Below are 17,436 nucleotides of genomic sequence, written 5' to 3' on the forward strand. Positions count from 1 at the left end.
GAGGTAATTCTGCCCCTCTACTCCGGTGATACCCCGTGTGGAGTACTGCATCCAGATCTGGGGTTGTCAGCAGAAGAAAATCATAGACCTGTTAGAGCAGGTCCAAAGGAGGACCACAAAAAATGATCAGGGGGCTGGAACACCTCTCTTAGGAAGAAAGACTGAGAGAGTTGGGGTTGTTCAGCCTGGAGAAGAGAAGGCTATGGGGAAACCTTATAGAGGCCTTTCAGTACTTATGAGGGGGGCTTATGAGAAAGATGGGGACAAACTTTTCAGCAGGGCCTGTTGTGATGGGATAAGGGGTAATGGTTTTAAACTAAGAGAGGGTAGATTTAGACTAGATACAAGGAAAAAGTGTTTTATGATGAGGGTGGTGAAGCTCTGGAGCAGGTTGCCCAGAGGGGTGGTAGAAACCCCCTCTCTGGAAACACTCAAGGTCAGGTTGGACAAGGCTCTGAGCAACCTGATCTAGTAGAAGATGTCCCTGCTCATTGCAGTGGTGTTGGACTAGATGATTGTTGGAGGTCCCTTCTAACCCAAACCATTCTGTGATTCTATGATTTATGCAGCAGTTTTCCTGAAATGTGGACTGTAGGGTCATAAATAATACTTGAGTCAATATAGTATGTTGTAGCGGTGTCCCACTTCATTTTAGCCTTTGCAGAGAACCATGTACTGTGCTTCTGTTGTTTCAGATGAGGTCTTAAAAAGAATCAAAAGAAATTTAGGTTTAAGTATTTTAACTCCTTTGTTATTTTTTGCTTATTTCAGGTACATGCAGAGCTTCCTTGAGCTTCTAGAATATGAAAATAAAAGTCCTGAGGATCCTCATGTTCTGGATGAGTGAGTAGTTTTTCTTGTGACAGTTAACTTTAAAATAATCTCTACTATAGGTGTTTTGTGCTCTAGGATAACAGTGATATTATTTGTAAGGTAGAATTTGTGCGACAAAGGCAAAAACTGTAATCTGGAGTAGAATATAGGAATCTAAGTGGTTTGATACAGTACATTTTGCATTTATTACAGTCTGCTAATTTAAAAAACAGTGAAATGCTTCCTCCAAGGCTGTATTGAGAAGACAATGTGCATGTGTGACTATACCTGTGTATCAAATACTTCTGACTAAAATGCCATTTTAGTACATATACATTGAGCTCAGTACTCTGCTGTATACAGTGTATATTAACGCATTGTGTGTCAGTCCTTGTTTTTGTCTGAAACATTTTCTAATGGTCTTCAATTACTGGTGTTCACGTACCTCTTTGAATAATATTACTTATGTTTTGAGACGAAAGGAATGCTTAACCAATTTTCTTTATCCACGAAACCATATTAAAATTGTCATTAGAATGTTTCCTTGACATTTGTATGCGTAGAACAGAAAAAATGCCCTACATGTAAGTGAGAAGAGCAGGTGCAATGTAAGCATCAGACACTTAAAAACAACCAAGCAACTAACCCCCACTGAGATCTGTAGTTACCCTCTACTGTATAGCAGTGAACTTTGTTTCAGGACATGACTTGCAGGTTTTTTGTTCCATTGTTAAGTTTTCTTAGGGTGGTTTGTCTTTTAAACTTGAATTTCTTTTTAAGCTCTGGAAATCTTGCCTGATCAAGCAATGCTTTATAGGAAGTGTTTCATAAAACATCTTGCAGTCCAAGAGTTGTTCAGTTTTGTGCAAGATGTGGGCTGTGCTGTGCAAAAATGATGTTTTGTCTTCAGTTAGTTTCAGATACGTGAACTGCTATGTCATGTTAGGTTAAGTGAGGGGTTTATTAGGTAATGCATTTTAGATCTTGTGGACATGTTATGTGAGATCTTTGGACTTTATTTTTTAAAGTATCATGCAATACATGCAAGAGAAGCTCAAGTGCACGAGTACCAAATTCCCTGTGTGGCAGAACTGTAGAAGAAGCCATGAGGATTATAGACTAAGTGAATCGTAGTGCTCTTGAACAAGTGGAAAGTAACTGTGTTCTCAGTGCGAGTCCTAAGCTGGAATACTGTCTTCAGCTCTGGGTACTACCTACTATGAAATTAAAGGACACGTGGACAGTATTGATATGAAAAAGTGAAGAATTAGAGACTTGGAGAGTTCCACCTCTGAATAATGTTGAAGGCATTTGTTTAGACTGGCAAAAAAAGAGACTGAAATGCGAGACACTGGAATTCTGCACAAAAAAAAAAGTTAATGCAATAAAGGATGATTGGTTGCTCTAAGTGAAGAAGTAGAAAATTTAAATATGGCTGGTTTTTGTTAAAGTTCAGACTGTATACATGGCAAAAAGTACACATTCTAGTATTGGTGAGAGCAGACTGAGACAATTTCAGAAGGCTGCAGAGCATCCCATTTTAAAAGCTTTGAAGAATAGATTAGGTAGCTTTCAGTGGTGTTTTAGGCATGCTTACTCTGTAGTGGATGAATTAGATTAACTTTTTGACTACCTCTAGCTGTTAATTTTGTGATTCTGTATTTACAGCCTGTTAGCTGATGGGACAAGAATTTCTGTTTGTGACTAGTTTAGCAGTAAATTTTCCTGCTGCTTGATGTAGAAGAACATTTTGAGTGGGATTAAGTTAGCAAAACTTTGGTGTCTGTTGCCTTTTGAGATTGCATAAGCTGTCCTAGGCATCTATGCGAGCCTGGCAAATGTAACACAGGTCCTGCTAATCCTATCGCATCCTGGATGTGCAGGTAGAGACAAGGTGGTCATGTGGCTTCTGGTACCATCTTAGATGTTCTCTATTTAAGTAACTGAACTTCAGCTTTTTATGGACTTAAGAGGTTCAAGGTAGATCACAATATGTATATTTTTAAAAAGGTTGAACAGTTTCTTGGAGGTCTGTTTTTAGAGATTGTTCATAATTATCAAGTGAATTATCTGATTTGGCCGTGTGGATAACATGCATTCTTGTTTTGTTGCAATTGGAAATACTGTTTGAGATGCTCTGTATTAGTATGATATACCAGATATTTGATGATGAACCAAATATTTACTCATTCAATGTAACTGTTTGTTAAAATCTTTGAAGTAATTGCAGTTATTGTATTATATGTATTAGGTTGGCCAAAAAGTAATTGAATTTTTTTGTGGATAAATAAAAGGTGAATTTTTCACATGGTTCCAAGAACAATTTGCTATCTTCCTCAGCAGTGAAAGTTTCAACATTCAAGCTGTTTTGTAGAGTGAAACGAATGTCAGTCTGATGGTGCCAGGTCTGGCAAATCTGGTGGATGTGGTAACACATCCCATCCAGGCTGCAGCGATTTTTGACAAGTGACTAAACCTGTATGTGGTCTAGCATCATCATGGAGAAACGCTGCACCTTTGTGATTCACCAATTTTGGATGCTTCTGTTTGACAGCATCATTTAATTTCTCCAGCTGACAACAGTACACATCCAGATTAATGGTTTGGTTCCCTGGAAGCAACGCAAAATAGACACCACCTTTGAAATCCCACCAGACTGACAGCATCACCTTCCTTTGGTGAATGTCTGCTTTTGAAGTGCTTTAAGCACTTGCTGCACTATCTTACTCATTTGTCATTGTTGTAGATGATCCATTTTTCATTGCCTGTTATCATACATTTTAAAAATGAATCGTCTTCACCATGTTTCAAGAGAGAATTGCAGATATCAACTCAGTGCTTAGTGAGATGAACTTTGAGCTCATGTGATACTTAAATATTGAGCTTCCTAACGTATCCAAGTTGTTTTAAATGGTTTTCAGTGCTGAATTTCAATGTTAAGATTATCAGCATCTCTCGTGTCATTAAACGCCAGTTGGATTCAATCAGTACCTTTATTTTGTCCTTATCGACTTTGATTGGTGTTCCTGAGCGTGGTGCATCTTTACCATTAAAATCTTTGGATAGAAATTTAGCAAACCAGTTTTGACACTGTTGTAGTTTTATGGCATCTTCATAAAAAACATACCTTTGAAGAGCTTGCATAGTGATTTTTAGTTTTTAGAAGTAATATAGCAAAATATGATTAAAATGTTCCTTTTGATTTTCCATTTTGAAATCGATGCCAAATAAATAATTGTTAGTGAAGTTGTACACTTTCTTTTTCTAAACCAAGCTTGAACTGTCAGCTGTCAAGTTACACAATGAATTTGCAGTTTAAAATGAAGTCAGTTACATTTCAAGACACATGTATCCATCTATTAAAAAAAAACAACACGCCATTACTTTTTGTATTAAGTACATATAGTAATGATGTTGAGAATTTCTTTACTACCTACTGAGGTAAAGTTCAGCTAGGGACTTTAACAATAAGAGTTGTCTTTCGTACTGAGTTTGGCCTGTGAAGAGAGACTTAAGATGTATTATCTGATTACAGCTGAGTTGCAATTAGCTATTTTAATATTCTTTGCAAATTATGTGTTTCAGAAATACTCTTTAACTACATCCATATTTATCTTGTGATAACCCACAGATAAAGCTAACAGATTTCCCAGTTTCTGTACCAGGATTATGTGTTGCTGCTGTCTAGCCCTACCCTACTTCTATGCATTATGGTCAGAGGAGAAATATTGGTAACTCTAGTAGTTAGAGTTATTTGAACTGCTTTTCAGTGGGCGGAAAAAACGTGTATCTGAGTTAATTTATGTTTATATAACACTTTTTTTCCTGTTCTTTTGTAATTGCATGGATCATTTAATACGGAATTTGAGCCATTACCCAGGACTCTGTGGGTAGTGTCTTTAGGGTTGCATGAATAGGAACAGTACTTTTCTTCAACCAGATCGGTTTGCTTAGAGAAGGACATGTGGAAGTTCACTCTGTAAGGTGTGCCTGGTTCTTTGAACCAGAGCCTTTCTTGTCCTCGCAGTATCTGCGGTGTATCTCTTTGAGTACCTTGCATATAGTAGCTTATGAAGAGGGGTTGGAGCATGCTTTGTCTCTTGGTTCCTGTCAGCTGTCTCATTCCTGCATTGAGCATGCTGTAGAAGTGTGCATGTTACATATTACTGTTACATACTATATACTGCTTATTACAGAAGACCATCTTGCATCCTTTGGTCATCACAGTGTCCATTCTTGTTAGTGCCCTGTGATATCAAACGAGTTACACATTTCATGATCTCCCCATCTCTTAATTAGCATCATAAACACAGGAGAGAAGAACAATGTTTTAAGTTTTGATATCCACAGATGTGCTGTATCAATGTTGGCAGTAGTTCTTTAATTAATGCTTTTTCGAATGGTTGAGTGATTTGATCATTTGAACCTCAAGCTGTCCTCTGACTGTGTGTTTCATCTCTGCGTGTCTGGAGAGCCTGCTCTGGTATTCTCGGAATTTGGGCTCTCTTTGAGGAAAGCATTTTATGTATCAGTGTTAGGAGGCTACAGGTGTTAGCCATGTACTGGCACAGCTGTCTGTAAAGCCATGCAGTGAACTGAATTGGGAAACTGATCTAGTGGAAAAATAGCCCACTTTCAGCCCTGTTGTCCCTACACTGTTACACCGTGTAGCCTACAAAGCCAGACAGCAGTGCCAGTGCAATAGAGAGGGGGGTGCACAGGAATAAGTGCAGAGGCTACACTAATGCTGATGCTTTCCAGAGTAGCCAGACTTATCTTTGCTCTTGTTGTATGTATCTGAGGACAGATACACATTAATCACTGTTACCTTTTTATGAAAGTGTTGGAAGACACCCTTTATAGGAACTTTTTGTCTCGGCGTTTCTGTGATGATGAGGTTCAGAGGTGCCTAAGTTTCTGTATTACGAGCTCTTGGTTAGCAGACTTTGCGAAGACTTATTACAACATCGCCAGATTACTGTCACTGTTGGTAGTAAGGGCATATGCGAAAAGGTCAGGTTACTTTTGTGTTTTTGATAACACAGATATCTTTCCTTGAGCTGCAGGGCAGTCAGGTGAAAGTCTTTCCACAGTTCTGTCAAACTGTGTGATTGCAGGAGTGTTAAGGTAAGGTGTTTGTGCTCGGTAAAGGGTGTAAGCTGGCAAAAGTGTTGGAAATTTCCTGTGGTGTCAGTATGCACACAGAGGTGGAAGTTGTTTTTCAAAAATCGAGGAGTTTGTAAAATGAGCTGTTCAGGTGTGCGTTCAATGAACACTTACTCCACCCCCTGTACCTGTGACTTTCCTTGCTGATTTTTCTCTTTGAGAGAGCGCGTGGGGGAGTGCCCTGGAATTGAGAGCAATGGAAGTGGTGAGCTGCCCCTGTGTCCAGAGATAACGCAGATACTAGAAACTTAGTAAACAAAAGGTGACTTTCCTTTCTTCAGCCCTAAGGTTAAAATAGTGATTGTTAGCAATCTGAAATAACTAAGTACTGGAGTAGATTTGATTAAGGAAGTGCCATTTAGTTACTTTTAAGTAATGTGAAATGCTACTTCAGTTAAAGTTCCGCACTTAAAAGGAGCTACATTTTCTGGTAGAGAAATCTTTCAGTATGTGAACTGGTACCTGTCCTTCTGGCGATTCTCAGATACCAGCTAGCACTTCTTTAAAAAAGGACAGCCAATTAAAAAAACCTCATTATGTGTCTGTTCTATTTAAAAGGATTTTTAAAAGTCTACTCATCTCTTTCTTGTCTTTAATCTTTCAGGTACTACTGTTCATAGAGTAGACATAGCAGAAATTCTTTGTCTTTATATTGACTTATTTTCTTGCACTGTGATGATAGATCAAAATAGAATAATATATACAGTCATTAGGGAGTTAAATCATGTCTTGTGTTGTGACATTCATTGTCTTTGCAGAAGTCTATAGGCTTAATTTATTTAATAGCAATGGCGATGCCTTAAATAGTCTTTTGTTAACACAGAAGCCTCCAAAGCTTATTTGAGTATATTAGCTTCGTATTAATAATTTCTCATCTGTCAAACCATTGTGGTTTTGAACATACAATACACTGAATTTTGGAAAAAAACAAACGACCCACCCACCAACAAAACAAAACCACCACCAAACCCCAGTAATTTCTAAATAAGACTTTCAGAGTTATTTTGGAGCATCCTCCCCCCTCAGCTAATCCCATGAGGATTTAAAACATTTCTTGATACGGTCTCCCACAGTTTGAGTACAGTAAAAGCTTTGTGTCTTTCAGGTGGGGGGGTGGGGAAGGGTTTGTAAGGAGTAAGTGGTAAGATGAAGGCAATGTGTTTTGATTTCTGCCCCGCTGCTTTGAAACGTGCCTATGCACTTCATGTGTTTGGTCCTTTAAAAGCACCTGCTTCATGGGAACACTTGAGTGAACTCAGTTATCTTTGAAGATGGAGCGTGAAGCTTGTCATGTCACTAATAATGAATTTATTTCTTTGTTGTGTGTATCTGCACACCATGCTTCAGCTACAATTTGCTGGTGTGTAGCAGATGAACCTCCTAGCACTTTGTTTGCCCTTCGGTACACTCTGTGCATTTAAGCTCTTTAGTAGCCAGATGTCAGGGAACAGTTTGTGTTGTATATATTGTGGATAGTGGAGCACTGTTGTATGTGCTCTGCCATCCAGCGGTGTAATAGGAAACTGAACAGAAGTCATACTGATAATATCCTGCCATTCGAACTTACCAGTGTAGATGCCACGTAAAGGAAATGCATTCAGAAGTTACACTGCATGGGTTGAGGTGTTGGGAAGAAAGTATGGAGTGTAAAACTTCTCAGGAAATTGAGGCGCAGTCAAGTTGTTTTTCCTGAGTTTCCTTTCCAATCTCCAGCTACTGTTGGTTGCAGAGAATGAGGCTTACCATGGTGCATATGATTGCAATAAATAAAATCTTTTGTTCTCTGTCAGTGGCGAAGAGAGATTTAATTTAAAGGAATACTTTGAGGAGAAATAACTTAGAGGCCCTAAATATTTCACAGATCTCATGAGTGAGATGTTGACCAAATATTTCTCTTTAAATAGGTTTGTTTAAGTATTGCTATATTTTTATTTTCTCCTTTTGGTAATTATTTTGTGGACTGGGATGGATAGTAAACAGATACAATGGTTATGCTGTGGGGAGGTGAAAACAGAAGTGAGAGACTGAGTTTAATTATACTTTTAACAATCTTATTTCTAATTTTTTTTCCTCTAGCTTTTTAGATGTTTTAATTAAAGTCAGGAACAGACACAATGATGTGGTTCCAACCATGGCACAAGGGGTGATTGAATACAAGGAAAAATATGGCTTTGATCCATTTGTTAGCAGTAACATCCAGTATTTTCTAGATAGATTCTACACCAACCGCATCTCTTTCCGTATGCTTATTAACCAACACAGTAAGTAATGCTTTTTTCATCTTTGACAACTCATTAGTTATTGCTTGTAAAACTGCAAAGCCATAGCTTTGTTTGGTTGGGATTTTTTTTTCATACTCATGACTAATTCTTAATATTCTGTGCAAGTTATGGTAAAAGATATACTGGCAACTGGTTAATTTAGTACTTTGCAATTAGCAGAAATTAATTCAAAACACCAGTACCCTTTCTTTTAGAATTGTCAGGCTTTGTCAGTGTCGCTGTCGCTTTTCAATCTTGTTGGCAGACACAGCTTGCATGGCAATACATGAAGTATTTTTATATACAGAGTAGCTGTATCTTTCTGCTCACAGATCTCTCAGCATGGTTTGTAGAGCTGGTACTTATTTCATGATGAAATGCAGGGATGCCATAAATTTTGAATAGGTTATGCACTGTATGTATTTTCATTGTTGTTCTTTTCAGCACGTTATCTAGACTTTCTTGTCTTCTAAAGACATTAATTATTTCTAACAAGTTTTAAATTATATCCATTGTCTCCCTCTGCTTTATTCCGTATTTATGAATAAGTGCTAGAATTAGTCATCTTATTTTTCACTTCTTGTTACTAATAAACTTGGTTTTTTTAATATTCATATTACAGAGTGAAAGGAGTTATTTGCACAGCTCCTATTCACCAGTATGTGCAGCCATGCAGAAAGTGATCTGTGTAAAGTTAAGAACAGTCTTGTGAGCTCTTCTAGTGTATCTTGTGCCTTTTAGCTCTAGAGCTTTTATTCTCTGTCCAGTGTTCTGCTTTTATGAGCTCTTAGAAATTGTAGTACACTGCAGATAATGCAGATACCAGAGTACTGTAGCGTGAGGTATTTTACTAGAGGTTGTGTGTCTTTCCAGTAACCTTTTATGTGACTAACAAATGCTTTGCTGTGTGTGTACAAATAACCTTAATGTGGTGAAGCATACAAAATGAGATAAATGTGCAGCTTATTCTTTACTTGTACCTGGACAGACACATGACAGACATCAGACCAAGTTGAATTAAAAGGCTCTCATAGAAGAGGTTAAAAACTTTGTCCTAATAGAATTCTTGGGCAAAGTGCTAGCATCATATGCACAAGTTATAAAATATTAAACTTATTTCATTGAACTGAAATGGAATTTTCTGTAGGCATTCCTTATTTAAATGGTTGAAAATTAAAACTGGTTATAGATGCTTAAAGTTTAGTTAACCTTGTATGATTTCTGTATGCTAAGCAACGTTAGTGTTCCATCCATGGTGGCAAATAATCTTGAAGCAGTTATGAAAAAGACAATTGGAAAGCAGAGTGCAGAAACAGGTTTTTCTGTAGTTTGACTGTTTCTTACAGTACCGTTCTGCAAGGTGCCCTGTGCTAGTGTATTGGTTCACTGTGGCTGGAACAGGACAAGCTTTCAGATCTTGTCTTTTGCTCACCTCATACTGCATCTGTTTCATATCAGAGCTGATTAACTTGCTAAAAATCACTGCTGCAGAAAAGTGTAAAACCTCTCTACTTCTTTGAGAGCTAAATTCTCATTGAAGGGGCTGGTGAGTGCCAGACTCTTGTGGAAAGCAGGGAGTGGGGAGCGTGCTGCTCAGAGTCAGGGAGAAAGTTGAGTGAGCGAGACCTCTGTGCCAGCTGTGAAACTGCAGCTTAGGTGAGTGTAAAAGGCTTGTAATGTTGTCTTATGGTTCCTCAGTCTGTTTTACTGTATCATTGTTGTGAGTGCTTCTGTTTTGACTTAATAGTATGAATGAAGCATTTCACATTTCAGTTTTATTTAGTTTAATTTTTGGTAGTCCAGTTTGAAACTTAGGTTTTCATCTTAACCCTCATGCACCACTATTTGTGTTTTAACTAGTCTTTAGCTATAAAATTAAAAAGAGGACAAAATAAAAGAGGAGGTGGGAGACAAGTGGTCTTCCTAAACAAAGATTCTGGCAATTTGCTAGAGTATCTTTTTACTAAATGATGCACTATTCAGGAAGTTTCAGACACCATCAGATTTAAACTTTCTGGGCTGCCGTAAGTGTAATAGACATTTTACTGCCATTTCTTTTTCCTTTTAGCACTTCTTTTTGGTGGAGATATTAATCCTGCTCATCCCAAACATATTGGAAGTATTGATCCTAATTGTAATGTGGCAGAGGTGGTTAAAGGTAAGATGAAGTTAATATTTGTGTTGATTAAAAAAAACCTCTACGACTTAGAATATGAATAAATATGTTAGTGAGATACAAGAGACTGAAGGCATTGTATGCATTGTGGTTGTGTTTTTTGTTTAGATATTCCTTCTAATAGCAATATTTGAATCTATTTTCATCACAAGTTGACAGTTGCTGTCTTGGACAGAGGAGCACACAGTGCCAGAAGGTGCTCAGTCCGGTTTTCAAGCCAGTAGCTAAAATTGATCTTCCACATCTGAAGAATTAGTCACTAACAAAATGAAGGCATTGTAAAGAGTGTCCAGTGTTGTCCTTCAAAGAAATGAGATGTCCTTAGAGAGAGCGCCTGTCTAGAGTCAAAGTGATTGAGACTGTTTCCCTGTAGAATTAGTGGAGGGGTTAATTTACATCCTGTATACTGGGCGAGCTCCAAAATGTTCTGATTCACAGACAGCATTCAGAGCAATTTGTCAGAGTTAAGATATTGATTTTGGCACTGCATCTGACAGCTACAGACTCTGCCCTTCAAACATTGAAGAAATTATTTAAACAGCCACTTCCTACTTCAAGCAGCTCCACCAAACATTGTGTCTGTAACTGCCTGAGGTGGGGTGTCTCTATCTCACTGACTGTCCCACAAGAAGATCTTTGAGCTGACAGGAAATCCACGCTTGTTCCTGGAGCTGGGATTGCAGATGTACTCATAGATCCTTCACTCTTGTTGCTGCTTTCTTCCAGCCATGACATGAAGCATGCTTTGGACTTTGCAGTCTCTTTTACAGTCTTAGGACTCTGCCAAAGAGTTGGTGTTTAGAGAAAGGTAAAGGTGGTCATTTCCACACAGTTATTGATTTGCTTTTTAGAGGCCTTGAAGTTTTCCTCTGCAATGAGAATCCAACTTCTGTCCCCTAGATCCATATCTAATTTTTACTTCCATGATGTGAAACTCTTTGAAGTGTGCTAATGTGTTCCTTTCTCCATGTAGATGGCCTTGTGGCCATACTAGCTACATTGCTGTCTTCAGGTTTTGATGATTTCAGTCAAGATTGTGGCTGTGCTTCTTATGCCCCTTTTTTTTCTAAAGCAAAGGATTACACCCAAGGACATCAGAAGTTCTGAGACAATCTCAGAATATCGTGTCAGTGGAGGTATTCCTGCATCTTCTTTTCCTGAATCATGCACATTCTAGCCTGTTTTCTGTACAGCTTGGATATTAAATAGGACTTTGGTCTTTTTACTACAACATGTTTCATTATGTTAATGAGAGGACTCTTTTAGAAAGTCTTTGGAGCTGACCATGTTGACATAAGTTTCCTACTGGATAGCTGATGTTGTGAGACATTCCCAAGACTTGCTCAAGAACATTCCCAGTGTTGATTAGCCGTTTTACTGGACTTCAAGCAGCATTTGTGTCGGCCTTGTGTGATACATCCAGCCTTGCAGATGTCAGAACAACTGATAGGAGATTTTTTTTCAGATAACAGGACCCACAGATTATTTCTGTAGACATCTTGAAGGAGGACAATTACAAGTAACCATCAGCCTTTTCTGGGGATTAGTGATTTTCCTTTCTTTGTGCTTGCACATAACTCTAAGCATGGTTTGGATTATGGGAAGACCTTTTTTTTTTTTGTTCAGTAGGAAAGAATGAAGAATCATAAAGATTCCAGCTCTTCCCCACAGAGACCTTGAAAATAAAGTACTGCAAACAGTATTGTGTTTGGAAAAAGTGAATTTATGGTTGCAATGTCATCCTTTTTTATTTGAGATGGAAAGAACAAGCATTAAATTGTGATCAGGACATGACAAATAAGTACATATTATGGTCAGCCTAAGATTATACCCTTCTGGTTTTCAGGCTCTGAACAAAACGAAAAAATAGCTTGTCTCTAGTAATCTGCTGTTGTTTGTAGAGCTTTAAATAAATTTGCCCCTTTTTGACAAATGGGCTATGAGCATACAGAAAAAAGGGAGTAGAATGGATTCCAGTTTCACACTTGTCAGCTAATTACTAGAACGAGTTCTGCTTGTAGTCTTTCAGACACAGGATGAACTTTGCCGGTTGTCTCTAGATGACTTTGGTAAATCAGTATTCTGTTCTGTTGTTTTGTAGATGCTTACGAAACAGCTAAGATGTTATGTGAACAGTACTATCAGGTGGCACCTGATCTGGAAGTTGAAGAATTCAATGGTAATTGTGAAATTAATTTAAGTGATGTATGTAAGAAGAAAAAACACTTCTAATAGCTGTGATTTCTAGTTCTGTTAATGAATTGTAAGTTATAATTTGAGTTCTGCAGTCTTGTATGCAGAGTTAATTTTCTTCTTCTAATGTGTCTACATAGGAACAGAATAATAGTTTATCATCATGACCTGTTTACTACTTGATGCTGAATGCAGAGTGCTACCTGCTGAATTTGTTGTCACTTTAAGGAAAATGAAGTGGTCAAGAATTTGCCTTCTAACTGATCTTTTAATGGAGCTGAAATTTGTTTCATTTTGAAATATTCTTATAAATTCCACTGTCCGTCTCTGCACCAGTGGCAAGCCCTTCTGTGCAAGATAGCAAAATTAGAGGGGTTTTTTTTTACGTAGTCTGTGCTCTAAGTCCTGTCATAAACTTCTCACATGAAAATCTGTTTCAAGTTGATGAAATTGGATGCAGTGAAACTGATGAGACAGTCCTTGTCAGTGTATTGACTGATTTTTTGTTCATAATTTCTATTGACAAAAGGTAGATTATTTTTTTCATTTAAAAAAACAGTCATGAGTGGTCGTCTCACAAATTCTGGACAGCTGTCTAAACATAAGACTAAGATGTTTCCAAACTTCAGCAGCAGAATTGTTAAAGTCTCAAATAGGTAATTCTCAGAATGGATAGAATGATATATAGGAACAGATGTTGCTGAAAGTACTATTTAATATTGTAGAAATACTTCTCTACACGGTGATATTGTCAACACTGGCGTGTTACTGCCAGCCCCCTGTCCCAAAACCGAAGGAGCAACCTCCCCCCTTCAAAACTGAGTGATTTTAGAGCTATAAGTACCGAGTGGTGCAGCAGAGGAATCAACGCAAAATTCATTTGGAGGCCTAAGGAAAAAGATTCAGCAGTAGAGAAGAGCTGATGGATCTCAAAAAAAAAAAAAGGCAGCAAGGAAAGTATTACTTGTTCCTGTTAATCTAGTTTATTATCAGCATAAAGAAAGCGACTTTGCAAATTACCTCACAAGAGCAACAATAACGTGTTTTCTACGTGTGCTCTATGCTTGAAAGGAGTGCAGATCAGTCTGCCTTGGTTTTGGTGATGTGTGAGAGAACTGGAGTATGGACTCTGACAAAATTAACATCATAAAACAGCAAGTTGTCTGGCACAGAGCATTGTTTTGGTCTTCTCCTTTTCCTAGGATTTCTCACTATGTCTTTCAAAGTAGTAACTGGTATTATCAGCCTTCAGTGCCAAGAAGGATGAAGTGGGCTCCGCTCGCATTCTCTGTGCATGTTTGTGTCCTCTTGCAATTTATAAAGTAGAGATTTGGAGACTTTTCTTTATCTGAACTGCTGCTGCATCTCACAAGCTATGACTGTATAATTTAATGCCAGTAGGTACTTGAACGTGCAGGGATGACTGCATCTTCAGCACCAAAACTATCCTGGACTGTATTCAGTGTAGCTGTATTCTTTCCTGCCAAATCCATTAGCACTGTGGCGTTCAGAGCTGTGCCAAGCTATGCACCTCTGCTGCAACACTAAGAACAGGACAACAATAGATACATGATTCAGTTATGATTTGGAATAAGATAACTGTGATATTGTTTGAAATACATTTTGAAATTTTCTATGAGTACCTTACATTTTATGTGCCTTAATTAAGGGAAAATACGTGGTGGTTTTTAGAATTGAACAGTGAATTTTTTAGTTTAAGGATATTTTTGTGCAGCAAGTATTATGCTTAAACACTGTGTGTTAAGAAAAGGAAAGTTTCCCACCAAGCAGGAAAGTTCTCTTAGTTTACATACATTGCCAGTACAAAACCAACCACTGCTTAGTGAAGTTTCACATCTAAACTAAGTCTGATGACATAGATGTCTTTGGAAATCATCATTGGAATGTGTTACTTCAGGTGATAGCAGTAACTGAAATGTATGGTTTTACTTCATGGAGCTAATCTTGCACCTGAAAATCAGCGCATGCTTATCTTTGCTTACAGTTTTGTGTTATTCCTGTAAATAGAAATGCTACAAAATACTGCTTTGAAAAAAAATAATTATTTCTTTTTTATTTTTATTATTTTAGCTAAAGCTCCCAACAAGCCTATTCAAGTAGTCTATGTACCTTCGCATTTGTTTCATATGTTGTTTGAATTATTCAAGGTAGGTTGCACTTGTTAACACTTGGAGGGGCTTTGTGAATTTACAGTACTGTTGAAATTGAGAATCTTTTCAATTACAGCTCTTAAATGTTATTTCAGTGTTCCTTTCTTAAGCTTATTCTTAAACAAGTGAAGAAGGTTTGAAACTGTTAAAAGCTAGGCTTACAGCCTTCTCTTATGCCTTTGTGTGCTTAAAAATTAAATCAGTGTTTTCTCACTTCTCCTTTCATGCTTTTGCAGTTGATTAACTTAAAACGCTCAAGTCTATTTTTGCAGTGCTACTTTGCAATTTCATTACCTTGCCATTTTCATAAGCTTGGGTCTTTATTGCATATTTGAGGGCTGGTTAGGATCAGTGTCTTTTGTTTATTGTGAAAACAGCCCATATGTCTTTGAATAGTGTAAATGATGTGCTTTGTTTTGGTTTTATGTGTTTTCTGAATATTTGAAACAGCAGTGAAAGGGAAAAGTGAGAGCTATTGTATGCTTTCGAGTAAGATCAGTCGTCTCTAGGTGGAGCAATTGAGCACTAGAAATTCAAAAGAAAAATGCATTTAGTCAGAGAAACTTTTCCTAATTAATAATATTTGGAGTTTTATTTCTGACATTTATCAAGTATGTTCATGTAAATCTTCCCCTATTTTGCCACTTGTAACATTAGTTCTAGGGCAGAACACGTGAGAATTTGTACACTACTTACAGGGATGTTTTGGTACAAGTCATGAAACAGTATGAAACTACTAAATTGTAGCTGTAAGTAATGGCAGTCTGTGCCGGTCTAGCAATGGAAGCTCTTAATAGATGTGATAAAGTCAGATTGATAGATGGTAACTTCACAGTTGTGCAACCCAGACTGAGAAAATCAAAGCTTGTTCTCTGTGGTGAGCATCACTATTGATGTTCTGCAAGGTGGAGGTGAAGGATGTTGTCATCCCTGATATATAATTACTCAATTTCACACAGAAAAAAAATCTTGCTTTATGTTCTCTGACTCTATATCAAATAGATAAAAGTATATGTAATGGAGTTCTGATGTAAAAGTTTAACTGGGCAATTCATTGACTTGAATTTGTTTTAAATATGGCCTTTTCTGTCTTAAGTACAAATGTAGATCTAAGTATCTAAATTCAACAAAATAAATGCAAGTTCTAAGTTGTCACAAAAAGCATATATGGTAAAGTTAGAACCAAAGACACTGTTTTTTCTTTTATCTTCAGAATTCAATGAGAGCTACAGTGGAATTGCACGAAGGTAAGAAAGAAGGCTATCCATCGATCAAAACCTTAGTCACTTTGGGGAAAGAAGATCTATCTATTAAGGTAAATGCCAAAAAATAATATGCAGATTACAAATCTATGTTTAGAATAGTATAACTTGTAATTTGAAAACGCAAATTAATTACTGTATCACTTCTGACACTTCCTTCATATTCACTAGAATATGTTCAGTTGGAAGGGACCTAAAAGGCTTATCTGGTCCAACTGTCTGACCACTTCAGGGCTGACCAAAAGTTAAAGCACGTTATTAAGGGCATTGTCCAAATGCCTCTGAAACACTGACAGGCTTGGGGCATCGACCACCTCACTAGGAAGCCTGTGCCAGTGTGTGAACACCCTGTCACCAAAGAAATGCTTCCTAATGTCCAGTCTAAATCCCCCCTGGCACAGCTTTGGACCATTTGCACACACACATCCTACTACTGCGTACCAGGAGAAGAGATCGGCACCTCCCTCTCCACTTCCCCTCTTCAGGAATTTGTAGAGAGCAATGAGGTCCTCTCAGCCTCTTTTTTTCCAAACTAGACAAACCCAAAGTCTTTGGCTGCTCCGTTAATATTTCTGAAGTAATTTGGATAATGTTGCTTGAGTTTTGCAGGTATTTTCTAGAGCATGATGTTTAAAACTCTTAACTTTTCATTCCGTAGATAAGTGATCAAGGTGGAGGTGTGCCTTTAAGAAAAATAGACAGATTGTTTAACTACATGTACTCAACAGCACCCAGGCCTAGTTTGGAGCCCTCGAGAGCGGTGCCTTTGGTAAGCAGTTGCAATATATATTTAAATGTTTCTTTGCACTACTCTGGTTGTCTGTTTCCCTTCACTGCAATCTACCAGATCAGGTTTTCCATTGAAGAAATTGTTTATCATTAGCAATTCTATGCAGGTAAAACGTATCAGGAGAAAATGGGTTCTGTTGTCATCACTTAGTCTTTGGAATAGAAAATTGCTTTTCTTTGTCTTGACATTATATTCTTGGAAACAAGCATGTCTACATAAGCACAATATTTTCACAGGTTATTGGACAGGATTTTTAGTGCTGTATTACTGAGAAGGTAGGTAACCTAATGAGCCCCTCTTTGTGTGTAAATTACTGTTTATCTAAGTTTCCTATAATAAATGTACTGAGAAGGTGAGTCACACTATCAGAATTAGAGCACTTGAGGAACACCTCCTGGTAATGCACAAGCAAATATTGAACTTTGAAAGTTATTTTTATATAAGTTATAGGCTGTAAAAACACATTCTATGATTCTATGATTGCTTCTGATGCAATCCTTTATTGTCAGGCATGTTGAGGAATAGTTGATTCTTTGAGAAATTTCCTTTCCCTATTTAGGAACACTCATCTAGCATGTTCTTAAGTGACTCCCCCCCCCCCCCC

The 17,436-nt window shown here is 37.6% G+C and overlaps 1 protein-coding gene across 1 annotated transcript in view; it reads left to right on the forward strand.

Moving 5' to 3' along the window:
- Positions 1 to 17,436, forward strand: part of PDK3 (pyruvate dehydrogenase kinase, isozyme 3) — a 31,218-nt gene that overhangs the window by 7,967 nt on the left and 5,815 nt on the right. Inside the window, exons 2-8 of the mRNA XM_010193775.1 lie at positions 772 to 843; positions 8,056 to 8,240; positions 10,309 to 10,398; positions 12,518 to 12,595; positions 14,701 to 14,777; positions 15,994 to 16,095; positions 16,701 to 16,811. Of these exons, the coding sequence (XP_010192077.1) occupies positions 772 to 843; positions 8,056 to 8,240; positions 10,309 to 10,398; positions 12,518 to 12,595; positions 14,701 to 14,777; positions 15,994 to 16,095; positions 16,701 to 16,811 (715 nt within the window). The remainder of the gene's footprint in view (positions 1 to 771; positions 844 to 8,055; positions 8,241 to 10,308; positions 10,399 to 12,517; positions 12,596 to 14,700; positions 14,778 to 15,993; positions 16,096 to 16,700; positions 16,812 to 17,436) is intronic.

This window comes from Mesitornis unicolor, unplaced genomic scaffold, assembly GCF_000695765.1.
Source record: "Mesitornis unicolor isolate BGI_N332 unplaced genomic scaffold, ASM69576v1 scaffold3581, whole genome shotgun sequence".
In the NCBI taxonomy this organism is placed as follows: domain Eukaryota; kingdom Metazoa; phylum Chordata; class Aves; order Mesitornithiformes; family Mesitornithidae; genus Mesitornis; species Mesitornis unicolor.